Source organism: Leucopleurus acutus, assembly GCF_964270905.1.
Source record: "Leucopleurus acutus genome assembly, chromosome: 15".
NCBI lineage: Eukaryota > Metazoa > Chordata > Mammalia > Artiodactyla > Delphinidae > Leucopleurus > Leucopleurus acutus.
Window position 1 is genome coordinate 13,769,166 of NC_139157.1, and position 17,978 is coordinate 13,787,143.

General features: G+C 40.9%; 1 protein-coding gene across 1 annotated transcript in view; it reads left to right on the forward strand.

Moving 5' to 3' along the window:
* The window catches only part of SYNE1 (spectrin repeat containing nuclear envelope protein 1), a 464,341-nt gene that overhangs the window by 66,141 nt on the left and 380,222 nt on the right, over positions 1-17,978 (forward strand). Inside the window, exon 3 of the mRNA XM_082855887.1 lies at positions 5,430-5,491. Within this exon, the coding sequence (XP_082712013.1) occupies positions 5,430-5,491 (62 nt within the window). The remainder of the gene's footprint in view (positions 1-5,429; positions 5,492-17,978) is intronic.

Sequence of the window (17,978 nt, forward strand, 5' to 3'; positions counted from 1 at the left end):
ATTCTCTTTCATTCTCACAACATCTAGTTTACAGCCAACAGTTGGCACACAGTAGATGTTGATGAAAAGAGCAGAATTCACCCTTTCCTTGAAAGGTGTTACATTGGCGCCTCTCTCTGGCCTTCATCTCTTTATATCTCTAATTAAGTCCTTCATTCCTGGGATAAACCCCACTTGATCATGATGTGTGATCCTTTTAATGTGCTGTTGGATTCTGTTTGCTAGTATTTTGTTGAGGATTTTTGCACCTGTGTTCGTCAGTGATATTGGCCTGTACTTTTCTTTCTTTGTGACATCTTTGTCTGGTTTTGGTATGAGGGTGATGGTGGCCTCGTAGAATGAGTTTGGGAGTGTTCCTCCCTCTGCTATACTTTGGAAGAGTGTGAGAAGGATAAGTGTTAGCTCTTCTCTAAATGTTTGATAGAATTCGCCTGTGAAGACATCTGGTCCTGGGCTTTTGTTTGTTGGAAGATTTTTCAGCACAGTCTCAATTTCAGGGCTTGTGATTGGTCTGTTCATATTTTCTACTTCTTCCTGGTTCAGTCTCGGAAGGTTATACTTTTCTAAGAATGTGTCCATTTCTTCCAGGTTGTCCATTTTATTGGCATAGAGTTGCTTGTAGTAGTGTCTCATGATCCTTTGTGTTTCTACAGTGTCAGTTGTTACTTCTTTTTCATTTCTAATTCTGTTGATTTGAGTCTACTCCCTTTTTTTTCTTGATGAGTCTGGCTAATGGTTTATCAATTTTGTTTATCTTCTCAGAGAACCAGCTTTTGCTTTTATTGACCTTTGCTGTTGTTGCCTTCCTTCTTTTTCATTTATTTCTGCTCTGATCTTTACGATTTCTTTCCTTCTGCTCACTTTGTTGCAAAACGGTGTGTGGCAGGCCAGAGGAGGCCCTTTTCAAATGCCAGTGGTCTGCAGAACCCGCCTGTCATGATTGTTGAGGTGGCCTGAGAACACCACGTAGCAGGGCTGTGAGCGAACTGGCAGAGGAAATGAGTGAGGTGCACCTGCAAATCCGTCTGTTAGAGAGGGTCCTTCAGGGAGTCAGGGTCGTGTTCCGCATCGTCCCTGTAGTAACGCTCTTCGTATTTACGAGTGGCGAGAATATCAGGCAAGGGTTAAGCCGTCCTCCTCGTCGTCGTCCTCCCGTTCCTCCCACGTGTCACTGGAGTCATCTTGGCTTCACTCTGCAGGGCGGCCTGGCGGGTGGCCTTGGCCTCCATGACGTTGGACAGCTCGTTGATGATCAGCTTCAGGGTCTTGACCAGCAGAGGAAAGTTGGTGCAGCACTCAGGGTTCTGGGCCGACTTGGAGCGGGTGTGGGTGCCCTCGTCCAGGCCATAGATCTCCGCCCCCTTCATGCGGTTGTCCTGTAGCCGCTTGTCATCCGCGTGGATGCCGTGTGGAACAGCTTACACAGCGCCACAGAGCTGGCTTTGCGCTCGTACTGCCCGTAGAACAGGTGCTGCCGGCTGGTCTACTCGGCCATCGCGAACTCCAGGGCGGGCTTGCCTCTGGGCCCCAGGAGGCTGCACAGGAACTCTAGGAGGGGCTCCAGCTGAGTGTGCACCGTGTGGGCGAACACCGTGATCAGGGACCGCATGCCGCTGAGCGTCTCTGCCTGCTGCATCTAGCTGAGGATGGCATGGAAAATCTGGTCCATGCTCTCCCCCAGCTCCCACCCCGCCTTGGAGATGAGGGTGGACGCGAGGCGGCCCGCGAAGGCAGTGGTGAACTCGGAGGTGCGGGGGCCCAGCACCTGCATCACACACCACAGCCCGTTGTAGTCATGCAAATCAAACCACAGTGAGCTGGCATCTCACACCGGTCACCATGGCCGTCGTCACAAAATCTACAAACAATACATGCTGGAGAAGGTGTGGAGAAAAGGGAACCCTCCTGCACTGTTGGTGGGAATGTAAATTGATACAGCCACTATGGAGAACAGTATGGAGGTTCCTTAAAAAACTAAAAATAAAACTACCATACGACCCAGCAATCCCACTCCTGGGCATATACCCTGAGAAAACCATAATTCAAAAACATACATATACCACAATGTTCATTGCAGCACTATTTACAATAAATAGCCAGGTCATGGAAACATCCTAAATGTCCAACAACAGATGAATGGATAAAGAAGATGTGGCACATATATACAATGGAATATTACTCAGCCATAAAAAGGAACGAAATTGAGTTATTTGTAGTGAAGTGGATGGACCTAGAGTCTGTCGTACAGAGTGAAGTAAGTCAGAAAGAGAAAAATACCATATGCTAACGCACATATACGGAATGTAAAACAACCGTACTGATGAACCTAGTGGCAGGGCAGGAATAAAGACGCAGACATAGAAAATGGACTTGAGGACACAGCGGGGGAAGGGCAAGCTGGGACGAAGTGGGAGAGTAACACTGACATATATACACTACCAAATGTAAAATAGATAGCTAGTGGGAAGCTGCTGTATAGCACAGGGAGATCAGCTCGGTGCTTTGTGACCACCTAGAGGGGTGGGATAGGGAGGGTGGGAGGAGACACAAGAGGGAGGGGATATGGGGATATATGTATACATAGAGCTGATTCACTTTGTCGTACAGCAGAAACTAACACAATAAGGTAAAGCAATTATACTCCAATAAAGATACATATTAAAAAATAAAGCCTTCCAGATGCCAACGTTTTTTTCTTTGTATATTAGTTTTACCTTATTGCATAACAAATTACCAAACTTAGCAGTTTAAAACAGTGTTCGTTTATTATCTCCAAACATTTGTGGGTAGTCCACAGTTTGTGTGGTAGTCCATGCAGCTACCTGTGCCCTCTGCTCAGGGTCTCACAAGTCCACAATCAGGGTGTCAGCTGGGCGGCATTCTCATCCGGAGGCTGAATGAGGGAAGAATCCACTTTTGAACTCATTCAGGTTGTTAGCAGAATTCATTTCCTTGTGTATGACAGAGCTTCTTCCTGCCTCTTGGCTGGAGGCTGCCCCCCAACTTCCAGAGGCAGCCTGCAGTTCTCTGCTCTGGGGCCCTCTCCATGGACTGTTCACAGTGTGGCTGTTTGCTTCTTTAAGCCAGCAGGAGAATCTGTCACTCCAGTCAGCTCAGAAGGAATCTTACATAAAGTAACATGTTCATGGGTGTGGCATCACATCACCCGTTGCTGTGTTCTGTTGATTAGAAGCAATTCACAACTTCTGGTTGCAGTTGCCCACACAAAGGTGTGGACTCCAGGAGGTGGGAATTGGGGAGGTTACCCTATTATAGTGTGTTCACTACACTACTCATCTGGTGAAATTCCTGTAATGCCTCTATCTTGTTGCATTACTCTATAACCCTCCACTACACATGTGCCCTTTCTTGTCTCTCTCCACCTCTAAATATTTACCTTTATTATAATTTTTTGACTTTGCTACCTTTTTTCTTACAGTTTTATTGAGGCATAATTGACGTGCAGCACTGTATAAGTTTAAGGTGTACAGCATAATGATTTGACTTACATGATCATGAAATGACTATCACAAACAGTTTAGTGAACATCCCTCATCTCTGTAGACACAAAATTAAAGAAATAGAAAAAAATTGTTTTCCTTGTGATGAGAACTCTTAGGATTTACTCTCTTAACCATTTTCATATATAACACACAGCAGCGTTGATTGTATTTATCATGTATATTAAATCCCTAATACTTATTTCTCTTGTAACTGGAAATTTGCACCTTTCGACCAGCTTCATGCAGTTCCCCCTCCCCACATCCCACCTCTGCTAACCATAAGTCTGATCTCTTTTTCTGCAACTTTGTCTGTTTTTGAAGTGTAATTGACCTAAACACTGTGTTAGTTCCTGTTACACAACACAGTGATCCACTGTTTCTATGCATTTCGGGATGATCACCATAAGACTAGTTGCCGTCTGTCACCCTACAAAGGTATCACATAGTTATTAACTGTAGTCCCCGAACTGTACATTTAATACCTGTGACTCATTTTGTAACTGGAAGTTTGTACCTCTTAATCTCCCTCACCTACTTCTCTCCTCCCCTCAAACCCTCCCAGCAACTGCCTGCTTGTTCTCTGTATCTATGACTCTGTTTCTCTTTTTTATGTTTGTTCATTTTGTTTTTGATTTTTTTGGATTTCACATGTAAGTGAAATCGTACAGTATTTGTCTTTTTCTTTCTGACTGATTTCACCTAGCATAATACCCTCTAGGTCCATCCATGTTGTTGCAAATGGCAAGCTTTCACTTGTTTTTTTAATGGCTGAGTAATATTCCATTTCATATATGTATATGTATATATGTATATATATATATACACACCACATCATGTTCTTTGTTCTTTATCCATTGATCTGTTGATGGGCACTTAGATTGCTTCCATATCTTCTTGGCTATTGTAAATAACGCTGCATTGAACATAGGGATGCATATATCTTTTCTAATTAGTGTTTTTGTTTTCTAAATACCCCGGAGTGGAGTTGCTGGATCATATGGTAGTTCCATTTTTAAATTTTTTGAGGAATCTCTGTACTGTTTTCCACAGTTGGTGCACCAGTTTACATTCCCTCCAATAGTGCATAAGGGTTTCCTTTTCTCTACATCCTTGTTATTTTCTCTAGCGCTTGTTACTTGTTGTCTTTTTGATAATAGCCATCTAATAAGTGTGAGACGATATCTCATTGTGGTTTGATTTGCATTTCCCTGATGATTAGTGATGCTGAGCATCTTCTCATATACCTATTGGCCATGTGCGTGTCTTCTTTGGAAAAATGTCTATTCAGATCCTCTGCCCATTTTTCAATTGGGTTGTTATTTTTTTTGATGTTGAGTTACGTGAGTTCTTTGTATATTTTGGATATTAACCTCTTATCAGGTACATCTTTTGCAAATATCATTCAGTAGGCAGCCTTTTCATTTTGCTGATAGTTTCCTTTACTGTGCAAAAGCTTTTTAGTTTGATGGGTATTACTAAGACCGATGTCAAAGAGCGTACTGCCTATGTTGTCTTCTAGATATTTACCTTTAGATATATCATGGTAGAGACTGTGTCCTCTTCATCTCTCTGTATCCCTTTGCACCACACGTAAAACTTGGCACTTAGTTGGTCTCAAGTGAACTTTTTAAAAAACAGATTTATTGAGATTTAATTATTCAGTGAACTTTCAATAAATGAATGAAGATAAACATAGGGCTAACATATTGCAAATTTTAAAGCATTTGCTGATAATTTTTAAATTAATAATTGACTTGCCTAATATATTTGAAGTTTTACTGGCTCTTCCTTCAAGACAATAATTGGTAAAATGAATTATAAGATAAAATAATATAATAATCATTTCTAGAGTTGTGTAACTATGAATTTTTTTCATGATACAACTTCATGACATGTTATCTAACCAGATAATTTTTTTTCTTCTAGATGAGCAAGAGATAGTACAAAAACGTACTTTTACAAAATGGATCAACTCTCATCTGGCCAAGGTAAAGGAAACTACCCAGAGTTCTATGTTAACTTAGTTTGAGCCAATACATCATTAAACACACAGTTTAAAGTAATGCTGCTGTGGCTATTGTCACTATAACTAGTCAGTAATGTTGGCACCTATCAGTTTAATTGTGGCATCTGCTAACATTTTTTCAAAGAAAATTAATAGATAACCAGAGTCGAAAGCAGTTACTTCATGTCGATTCCATGAATCTTGATGAAATATTTCATTCAGTTGTTTCTTCTGTACTGATGTGTGTCATATCAGAAGGAGAATTCATGGTGGAGTTTTGTTTGTGTTTGTTTCTATTTGGAGCAGAAAAAAACAATGAGTAGTCTGCCCTGAGCAAAGAATTTTATCTAAGGAGATCGTGTCTGGGCTCCCCTCTCAGGTGCTCTTATAGAAGAGTAACCGTCATAGCAGGACACTGCAAAGGCTAATCAGTCTGAGATTATCCATACTGACCTTAGATTGTATCAGGTGACTGGGTATCTGTACATTGTAATGACTTGGAACATAAATACTAACATAAAACAAATTTCCGTGTAGCTACATTACAAAAAAATTAATCTCTTATAATGCTGATGAAAAAATATGTGAACCCAAAAACATTACATTTGTAAAAATAAACTCAGATGACAGGACAATTGTCTGCATTCAGTTAGAGGATCTTTGCCGAGAGCAGTGCCTAACGTGTGCAAGACATAATCCTACGAGCAGTTTCTGATTGCGGACTCCTCCAAAGCCTCTTTTCATAGTTCATGAGCAAACAAAGCATGGCAACTTATCTCAGTCCCATTGTACAAATGGACTGCTTACTGTGTGTCTGTGATAGGCTTTGGAGACAGGAAAAAAGCTAGTAAAACACTTTCCCAGGCCTTGGGAAGCTCAAAATCCAGCAAAAAGAGAAGACTAGATTAATGTCTAGGACTTCCCTTGTGGCGCAGTGGTTGAGAATTCGCCTGCCAATGCAGGGGACACGGGTTCGATCCCTGGTCCGGGAAAACCCCACATGCCGTGGAGCAACTAAGCCCGTGCACCACAACTACTGAGCCTGCGCTCTAGAGCCCGTGTACCACAACTACTGAGCCTGCGTGCTGCCACTTCTGAAGCCCGCGCTCCTAGAGCCCGTGCTCCGCAACAAGAGAAGCCACCCCAGTGAGAAGCCTGCGCACTGCAACGAAGAGTAGCCCCTGCTCGCTGCAACTAGAGAAAGCCCACGCGCAGCAACGAAGACCCAACGCAGCCTGAAAAAAAAAAGAATAATGTGTTTAGATACAGGATAGAATGGGATCATCTTTCCTATAATCTCTCCAAAAGCCACTTGGTAAAATGGGAGTTTTCTGGCCCAGTGGCTGCACCCAGAATCTGCCCTGTGACAAGGCACTGAACGCCCTTGGGGCTCATTTTCTCAAGCTTTGGCTGGTGTCATCTGGCCACAGCCACTACTTATACTCCAGAACCGTCATTGTTTGAGGACAGTTCTTTTTTTTCCAAAATGAAAATAGAGTTATTGTTTTTCATATCATAAAAAGGTTACGTGCTAATTGTAAATCGTTTTGATAATAAACTTCTTAGAAAGTTTAATGAAAGTAAAAATCACCTTAAATTCCACAGTCCTGATATAACCATCACTGACATATTGATCACCATTTTTCTACACGCTGGCCTACACAATCTCACATAAGTGGCTATAGACCACTTATTCTGTATTCACTTTTATTCTGTGTGCCTCTATTCACCCAGCACATCTGCACATCTTCCCGTGTGATTAGATACAGAGCCACATAATCATTTTAATGGCTGACTAATACTTTGTCATTATAAATATAACAAAATTCTTTATAAATCATAATCAGCCAGTTGTCTATCAGTGGTTATATAATTAGTTTCCAGTTGGTTAATATTATATAAAATGTCACAGTGAAAGTCCTTGGGCATATATATCTGTACATTTGTCTGATTATTTTTCTTAGGATAAATTTCTAGAAGTGGGTAGATAGTCCACAAGTATACATGTTTATAACTTTAATATATACCAAGAGCTTCTGAGAATGCCCATTTCCTTATACTATTAATCCTCTTCAACAGTATTTTCCAATCTGGTGAAAATAGTTTATAGTTATTTTTATATTTTTTAATAGGGTTGAGTATCTTTGCAGAAGATTTTAAAGCAGAATTCCTGGGACACACTTATCTGTGTTCTGAATTCTTAAAAAGAAGCTAAAATTGGAATGCGTGCCACGGCACACAGTATACAAAGGGCCTTTGTCGAAGGATTATATGCCAAGAATTTGTTTTCTAATCTGTTTTTATCACCATTTTGTCATTGTTTCAAGTTACTTTACATATTTATGTGATAACTGGGTATTGGAAGGGGCTGTACCAGTGTGTACCCTTTTATGTTCTTTTTTTTTTGAGTCCTGCTTTGTGACCTCACGCCTGCTATTCCCCATCTAAATATACAAGTCCTGCCCTTAATGTGTAGCACATACGTCTCTCATTCATGAAGTCATTTCTGACCACATGTGAAACCCTGAGCAAAGGCTCCAGAATGTTAGCGGTTTCCCCTGCACTCCTTCCCCAGCGCCATCCCCCTGCCTTCTCTGCTGTTCCTTCCTCAGGTTTGGTAGAATCAGAATCTCAGCACTTCTCCAGAACCTGCAGCACAGGTGGAAAAGTTCAGCATGTCTTTTTTTTTTTTTTAATGTGCTCAGAGTATTTTAATTTAAAAATATGCTAGAGATTAGAGATTTCATGTATTTTGTGTATGTGTGGTCTGTGGGTCTATGAGTATTTGCCTATGCTAGTAGAAGATAGCTAGTTTCTTTTTTTTTTTTTTAAGTATTTTATTTATTTATTTATTTGGCCGTGTCGGGTCTTAGTTGCGGCACGCAGGATCTTCGTTGCGGCATGTGGGGTCTTTGATTGCAGCGTGCGGGCTCTTTGTTGTGGCGTGTGAGCTTAGTTGCCCCGCAGCATGTGGGATCTTAGTTTCTAGACCAGGGATTGAACCCGCGTCCCCTGCATTGGAAGGTGGATTCTTAACCACTGGACCACCAGGGAAGTCCCTAGTTTGTTTTTTCTTTTAATGAGAAAGAAATTGCTTTTTTTTTTTTTTTTTACTTTTGAGTCATTGCATTTGGATTTACCACTGCATTCTTTTTTTTTTTTTTTTTGGAATATAGTTGATTTACAATGTTGTGTTAGTTTCTGCTGTACAGCAAAGTGAATCAGTTATACATATACATACATACACTTTTTTGAAGATTCTTTTCCCATATAGATCATAACAGAGTATGGAGTAGAGTTCCCTGTGCTTATTAATTATCTATTCTATATATAATAGTGTGTATATGTCAATCCCAATCACCCAGTTTATCCCCACCCTCCGCCAGTATGTCTTAAATGATTTTATACTGTTTCATATCTCACCTTCCCATCAACATTGTAAAGTCTTCAAGGCATGTGCTAATTCTTGGAGTTTTTTGTAAATCCTAATAGCTCTAAGCACAGCGCCGAGTACCATGCAGAGGGGCTTAATGAAACAGCAACAGCAAAGATTCTTTATCTTTTCTTATTTTGTTAGAGTAGGAAAACCATCAGTCACATGGGCAAAAAATAACGATTAATGTCTGGCACTGTGCTGAGTGCTTAACTCAGGTTATTTTGTAGCGTTCTTCTTCATACACCCAGCCATTGGTGCTGCTGAGATTTTAATGCAGACGTGAATCTGAAGTCCACTTGGCTTCCCTACTTTACACATTTTTGCATCGATAGTATCATTTCAAAAGACCCAGAAAATTATTACCTCTGCAACTGCTCCATTGTAACCTTACTGCAATAGGGATTTTTTTGTTGTTGTTCTTTTGTTTTCCCCTCTGTACTTGCTATTCTTTCTTTCTTGGGCCTTGAAAACTGAAACAGTGATATACCTGTGCTTGTTGTCCGGAACTTATTTATACTGACATCGTAGTATCTTACCAAATGTAGCCTGCAACTTCATTGGAAAACATTTTCCTTTTCTGACTCACTTGTAGTTAAAAACATTTTGAAAATAAAATCTGACCACATTACCCTGCTTTGATAGTTGAGAGTTTTAGGATAACTACAGAGTGGATGTTTATGTCTGTGACTGTCTCAGCAGCTGGTCCCATGATTCCCTACTCTTCCCTCTCTCTTGTACCCATCCTTTGCTTGCCTTTATCCCTATTTGAGTTTCCTATTCCAGCCCTACTTCTCTCTCATTCTCCCTCTCACCCTGCTTCCATTCCTGTATCATCTCTATCTCTCCCATCCCATCTCCTTCTCCATCACACCTCTGCCCAACTCCCTTTCCATCTGTATCTCAATCTCTCCATCCCTATCTTTATCCCCATTCCCATCTCTATTTCTATCTGTACACTTTCTCTATGAAAACATATGCAACCTGTACATCCTAGGCTTCACAGTCTCCTTGAGGTCACATTTAAATGGAAGCACACACTTCCCTCCCCATTGCAGTGTGCTGACTTACTTCTGAGAATGATAATACCTTACTTGCAACAGAAGCAAGGTGAGGTTCATATCTTTTATCTGGCCTCTGGACAAGTACACTGTGTCACTTTTCCTGCTGTCTCTGTGAGAAGGCCTGCTCCCAAAGTCATGGTGTGATGCTAGAGTGTGCCCATCACTTAGCACCCCAGGCACAGACAACAAGCACCTGCACAGACACACACACACACACACACACACACACACACACACACACCCTTACCTTAATCACCTGGGCTCCACAGAAGCATATGTTATGCCCAGAATCTCACTAAGTCTCTCGTGAAAACAGCCTCTTAGATATTTGGTCTTCAGCTCTTCTTTACCTTTTAACAACACATGGATATCTCCCCTGGCCCCTGGTTTTCAGTCATAGAGCAGGCCCAAAGCCATACTTAGAATCAAAATGTTTCTCACTAGAAAAAGAATTCACAGAGAAGCCACTTGATCTGCTTCAAGGTCTTTCCTTATCCTCCAGAGATTCTTTTTTTTTTTTTTTAATTTATTTATTTATTTTTGGCTGTGTTGGGTCTTCGTTGCTGGGCGCGGGCTTTCTCTAGTTGAGGCGAGCGGGGGCTACTCTTCGTTGCGGTGCGCGGCCTTCTCATTGAGGTGGATTCTCCTGTTGTGGAGCACGGGCTCTAGGCGTGCGGACTTCAGTAGTTGTGACTCGCGGGCTCTAGAGCGCAGGCCCGGTAGTTGCGGCACACGGGCTTAGTTGCTCTGCGGTATGTGGGATCTTCCCAGACCAGGGCTCGAACCCGTGTCCCCTTCATTGACAGGCAGATTCTTAACCACTGCACCACCAGGGAAGCCCCTCTCCGGAGATTCTTGAGCCAACTTTTCCTCTTCTTTCTTGCTTATTAAAAAACCAAAGCCAATGGTTTGTCCTATAACAACAGTCTGCTCCAAGGATGGAACCATAATTGCTGTCAGCTTTGAAAGGACCTGGTGTTCTGTAATTTGTTGGGTCAGATTGAGTCTGGTTTGGTGTATTGTTTATGTTTATTTATTTTGCCCAGTAAATATGCAAGCAACTTAGACCCAGTATTAGTCAGCTTGGGCTGCTGTAACAAAATACCATAGACTATGTGGCTTAAACAAGGAACATTTATTTCTTGAAATTCTGGAGGCTGGAAAGTTCAAGATCAATGTGTCGACCGATTTCAGTCCTTACATGGCAGAGAGAGAAAGAACTCTGGTTTCTCTTCCTCTTTTTATAGGACACTAATTCCGTTGTGAGGAATTTATGACCTCATTTACACCCAATTACCTCCCAAAGGCTCCACTTCCAAATACCATCACATTGGGGGTTAAGGCTTCAACATATAGATTTGTGGGGTGGGGGGGGACACACACAAACATTCAGTCCATAACAGGCCACAGGTTCATCCTGAGGTCTGGCTTGACAAGCACATGGGAATTTCTTCCAAACCTCGGTCCAAGAATGATGTTAAGTAATGAACTTGTCTCCTCTTTCATATCAGATGTTTGTGTTTCAGTTCCTATTGTACACAGTGCTGTGCTTTGGAGTGGCTTCAGATATCTAATAACCAAATCCTTCAAAATAAAATGCATTTTATTCCTTGGTTGTGTGTGTATGTGTGTGTGTGTTTCTTACAATTTTCTGTTGACATCTACCAATAAAGGCAAGGAAGTGACCCATGTCAAAAATATTTTTATGCTGGTGATCAGATACTAGTCTTAATTCACCTATTACTTATGCTATATAACATGCCAAGTTATTTATCTCTGAGAACAAGAAAGGAGAAGGTGCTAAACTGGCAGGAAAAAAAGAGTTTCGACTTTCTTCTAGAATGCAAGTTGTAAATATTTTGCAGGATCTCAGTTGTCTGGGAGCTATTGCACAAGTCATGGGAATTTTTGTGGATTTAAACTAGAGTGATAAACCATCTCATCCTAAATTCTGTGATTATGTCTTGCTACTGCAATGCCTTCTTTAAAGATTTTAAGCAAACTAAAAAAATAAACACCTTATTTAGAAAGAAAGCTTTATACGTCAATTATATCAATAAAACTGGAAGAAAAAAATTATACCTGTTTTCTCAAAAATCTTCTTTGGGAATTGACTGTTTCCAAAAATAGCTTTAATAATAAGTTGCAGCAGGTTTACAGAGCTGGGATGTTGAATTGAGAAGCAAGAAAAATTGATCCTCTGTCCTAAGGTCATTCAATGTTGGGTGCATTGGGGGATGTGCAAAAGATGCTTTGTGGAGATAAATTTCGGGAGGCTTTTTAATGGGAAATTTTCATTTGTGTTGTAGGCTGCTTTGCTTAGTTGCAAATAAGAAAACTATTTACTGCTAATTAAATAAAACAAAGTCTTTTACTGATGACATTTTATTCTATTGTAACAATTCTTTATAAATATTTTGACAGTAGTATGGAGACATTGGGTGCAAATGACAGAGCAATCTGTTTTCAAAAAATACGCTTTTCTTAAAACAAAAATTTATATTAAAAATAGGAAAAAAAACCCCGAGAATTTTCTGTAGATTACTCAAATTTGTGAATATAATTATCAGTTTTAAAAAAGTATTTGCTTTGTTGTCAAATTGAAGTCTTCACGCTTCTGAAATTATGCAAAACATTGCAAATCATAAATTGTCAATATAATGTAATGTAACATCAACAAAAATTAGTGGGTTCTGTTTATTTCATATATCTGATAATTCCTTTCAGGAAGAGGGCGTCATACTGAAACATGGACCCTATAATTTTCTTCCTTTTTAAGAAGAAACCTGCCTCTTTCTATTCTGTTTGCTTTGTCAGTGAAAGAAGGTGGAGCATTTGTTTTTAAATTAGCCCAATATTGATCCAAGTAAGAGTTTTTCAGAGTTAGGTCCTGATTCAATGCTGGCTGTCATCACTCATTGCTAACTAGGTTTTTAAATTGCAGGGCTGCTGTTTACTGAACTCATCATGTGCTGATTACTGTGACTTAGCAATTTTATCTTTTATTTTATTTAAATAACACAACAATCAAATATAAGTAGTATTTTCACCATTTTATAGATTGTGAAACTGAAGCTTAGAGTTAATTAATAAGCTCAAGGTCATATAACAGGTACGTGGAAAACCAGATTTCAATTCCAGGACTCCAAAGTTTGGGCACTAACCATTGTGTTATATACACCATGCTTCTTTCGTTTATTTAGCTATTCATGTAGCAAATACTTTTCAAGCACCTATTATGTGCTAGGGGTTGTGGATACAGTGGTGAACAAAAACAGATATAGTCCATGCCATTATGAAACTGACAGGCCAGCAGAAGAGACAGCAATTACAGAGACGTGTGTATGGTAAATTCCACGAGCAGAGAAGTACAGGGTGTCAGCGAGCACAGGGCAAGCGCAGCCAACCATACAAGTAACCTGAAGGAGGGCATCGGAATAGGTTTCCAGAGGAAGAAACATTTAAGCTGGAGCCAGAGAAATGTCTTGGGACTGGGTAGGTGAAGGAACTAATGTTTTCAAAAGTTAAGAGGTAAGAAAGAGCCTGGCACAGTAAAGGAAGTGAAGCTCAGAATACCTGAAAATATGGGTTCCAGGAATGGGTTGGCAACAGACGAAACTGAGAATCGATCAAAGGTCAGCCATTAAAAGGGTTTGGATGTTGTGTTATGGGCACCGGAGACGTTAAAGAATCTTAGGAAAATGAAATGATCACTCTGGGCTCAACCCCTCTCTCAACCTCTCTCTCTCTCATCTCTCTGTCCCTCCCCCGCCTCTCATTTTCCCCCACACCCCTCTCACATAAATTAGAGCAGGAACCAGTAAAATTGGAGGTGAAGTGAACTTGCAATAGCTCAGATAAGAGGTGAGGATCCTTTGCACTAAAGTAGTGGTGGGGGAATGGAGAAAAGTAGATAGATTGAAAAATGGGTAGGGGTGGACCCGATACAACTGAGTCATCAGTTGGAAGCTGGGGGAGAAGGAATCAAGAATGACTCCTAGATTTCTGCCTTGAACAGATGATTAGGATCATTCATGGAGACAGAGAATACAAGAGACTTTGGGGGAAAGCTAATAGGTTCAGTTACACAGAGGGAAATGACTTAGTAGAGATGAACACTTTTTCTTTGGCAATTAGAAGTCATTAGCCGTCACTGGGAGTGGCCAAGTCGTGGCAGAAACCTGACTCTAGCAAACTGGTAAGTAAATGAGACGTGAGGACGTTAGGACCTGAGTGTATATTACATGTTAAGGAGATAGAGTATTAGCTAAAGCAGAACATGGGATCTGGTAAGAGCTGTTTCAATAAAGAGTGGTCTTAAGTGTGTGTCTATGGAAGGGAATGATCAAGAACTGGTAGAGAGGGTTAGGGTGAAAATGAGGGAAAACAAGTGTATTTTAAGATACAAGACTCCTAAAGAGGCAGGGTGGGGAGAAAATCAAGAGGACGGGCAGAGGTTTTTACCAGAGGAGAGACAGCTCCCAATCTCTGAGGCCAGAGGGGGAATAGGAAGGATGGGTGTGGATGTGCCTAAGTTTGGGATGGGGGAGAGAGGAAGACAGAGTTGGGTGGACTTGAATATGAGGGGATTCCCACCTAATGACTGCAGGTTTTTTAGGTCTATCAGAATAGTCTGCATTTCTAAGCAGAAGAATTTGTTAGGAAGAATATTTTTCTTAAATTGGCGGTTAAAAATACATTAGTTCTTTCACATTTAAACTTAGCAAATTCCTAAACTTTATGCAAGACCCATAGGCTATTGTACAGTGTCACCTTGACCCCCAAAGGGGACAGATTAAAGACGTGTTTTCCAAAAATCTTTCCCCTAAAATTTTATTTTTAATTAGAAAAAGATAATATAAGTAATCTTAACATTAAACATCGGTTATACTCTGTTATCAAATAATTATAGTTTCACATTTTCTCTGAATTTGTCAAATGGAACAGAGTGTTATATTTAAATACCTTTGATTCAGTCTTTATGATATTTGACTTTGAAATAAATATATGATTTGGCATTAAGTCCTTTGGGAGAAAAATAGGTCAGAGATAGCCATTGTTCAGTGTTTCTATAAATGGAGCTTCTCTTTCAATTTGCAATAAACAGCCCTTTCTCCATCTGCCAGCCTTAGATCTAAGGGGCCATTAAGTATAGGCACTGAACATTTTAAATACCGACTTTTGGGTGACCTCAGGCATAATATAAGCATCTCCTCACTTTTTAGATGAACTGAAAAAAAAAGCACTGTTGAACATTATTTACATTCTGTATTAGTTTGTGAGGGCTGCCGTTACAAAGTACGATATACTGGGCGCCATGAAATGAGAAATTTATTATCTCACAGTCCTTGAGACTAGGCAGCCATGCTTCCCTCTGAGATTCTGGGCAGAATCCTTCTTTGCCTCTTCCTAGCCTCAGTTGGAGGCCTGGAGTACCTGAGGTTCCTTGGTCTGCAGCTGCATTAGTCCAGTCCCTGCCTCTGCACGTGTCTGAGACTGTGTCCAAATTTCCCCTTCATGTAAGGACACTGGTCATATTGGATTAGGACCCCCTCTCCACCCCCACCCCCCCACCATGACCTCATTTAAATTTGACTACTTCTCTAAAGACCCTGTTTCCAAATAAGATCGCATCCTGAGGTACCGGGATTAAAACTTCCACGTATCTTGGGGGAGGAGCACATGATTCAACCCAAATGTGCTCTATTAAGAGCACGTTTTGTTTTAAGACCAAGTCAGATTCATATACTCCTTTAAAAGGAACACTTTGGATTTTCCATGTTTGTTTTTAAATAATTTAAACTAATAATGACTTTGACATCTTCACAGTCATAAAATTATCACTTCGGTGGCTGCTTTTATTCTTCTTCAGTTGTCTTTCCACCAATGGTGCTAAAAGATAACGTGGAAACGCTTTCGAAATTGAAATTTGAGCCCATCTGTTTCCTTGTACACACTTTGGTGGGACTATTCCTGAACTAAGATGAGGAGATAAGGAGGCAAAGAGGAAAAAGTAAATGTAATAATACACCCCAGAAACCATTCTTTAATTGATTTTCTAAAACTAGTTCGATAATCTCAAGCATAACGATAAATTAGTTATTTCCAAATACGCAACTAAAAGATTACAAAGAAAATCATCATTTCAAAATGAATGGCATTTAGTTTATTAATAGGAGGTATTAATTTATTAATAACAAAGACATAGCTATAGCAATGTCCATGCAGTTTAATAAAATTTTTGACAACATTTGTCAAAGTTCCTTCTTTTACAAATGTATTTTGTCTAGTCGTACATCCATTCAATAAAGATTTTTAAATGTTGTTTGTATGCTTGGCAGGATTCTAGAATGTAGCAGTGAACAGAGCAGGAAAAGTAACCCCTGCATTATGGTGTTTATATCCCAATGGAGGAGATGGACAGAGGAGAAGGAAGATAGCTGTTCTGTTGAGAGTAGACTGAAGAGGGACATGGGCCAAAGGAGGAAGATAAGGTAGGAGATTGTTGAGTCATCCAGGTGAGAGATGGCCGGCTTGCACCAAGGTCCTAGCAGCGGAGGTGGTGAAAAATGGCTGGATTCTAGGTGAATTTTGAAAATAAAGCCAACAAGATTTGTTGACAGATCAGCTGTGGAGTATCAGTAAAAGAGAGGAGTAAAGGATAACCCCAGCTTTGTCCTGAATAAAACAAATAACTTGAGGAGTGTGCTTCTTTTAAACTACATAGTGAAAAAAAAAAATCATTACATGTGAAAGTTGTTAAGAGCAGTTTTCCAGGCAGATTTAAAGCTGGGCTGGAGGGCAGTTACTGCCTTTGGGATATTTATTCTGAATTGAATTAAATAATTAAGGAAATGGAAATGCTTATGCAATCTGTCATAGGAAACAGAAAAGAATGGGAACTATCTTCTCACTTTTGCCAAGCAGAGGTGGAAAATAATCACAGCAATGCTTTTCTAAAGGGAGTGAAGGGGAAACATATCATGCATAACATTAAAAAAAAAAAACGACTTCACCTTGTTTCTGGAAATACTGGTGATGTCTACTTAGATTTTCTGGATAAGGTGACAGAACCTTTTAGAAGTTGAATTAATTTTTTTTTTTTTTTTTTGAGATAGGGCTGGACCGTACAAGGAGCTGGTTTATTTATTTATTTATTTTTGCTGTGTTGGGTCTTCGTTTCTGTGCGAGGGCTTTCTCTAGTTGTGGCAAGCGGGGGCCACTCTTCATCGCGGTGCGCGGGCCCCTCACTATCGCGGCCTCTCTTGTTGCGGAGCACAGGCTTCAGACGCGCAGGCTCAGCGGCCATGGCTCACGGGCCCAGCCACAACGCGGCATGTGGGATCTTCCCGGACCGGGGCTCGAACCCGTGTCCCCTGCATCGGCAGGCGGACTCTCAACCACTGCGCCACCAGGGAAGCCCGGAAGTTGAATTAACTTTATCGGGCTCCTGTCAGTGGTTATGATGATGATTTTACAGACCTAGTCCAGCTGCTTTGGCATTTTTAGACAGTTTAGTGTGGCGGGCTCCTTGCCAACCATTGGGGGGTAGCTTGCTCCGCGTCTGCTGGTCAACCTCTCTTCCCTTCCCACTCTCCTCTCAGTTCCTGTTGTTTAGCTTGCTGTTCCTGCCCATCAGATAACTGGAAGAGCATGCGAACACTCTAGGCTGGTCCTGGGATGGGATGTTCCCCCATACCCTGTCTCTCAGCCCGTGAAATAGCTCCCACCTGAAACCTGGAAAACGGAGGCGGGAGTGGTTGGTCTGGCTTGAGAAATGAGGGGCCATTGTGTGCACACAGGTTTCAGGGTGCCCGGAATACAGCTTGAGGTCCAGCCTCTGCACTGAGACCTCTTTATATACTGCACAGTAGGCCGTCTGGGGAATATGTCAGGCCATGATTTTGCATCATTTTCAGCAAGATTGACTGTGCTTGACCATGTGTATGTCTCAAGTAAAGAAAAGCATTATC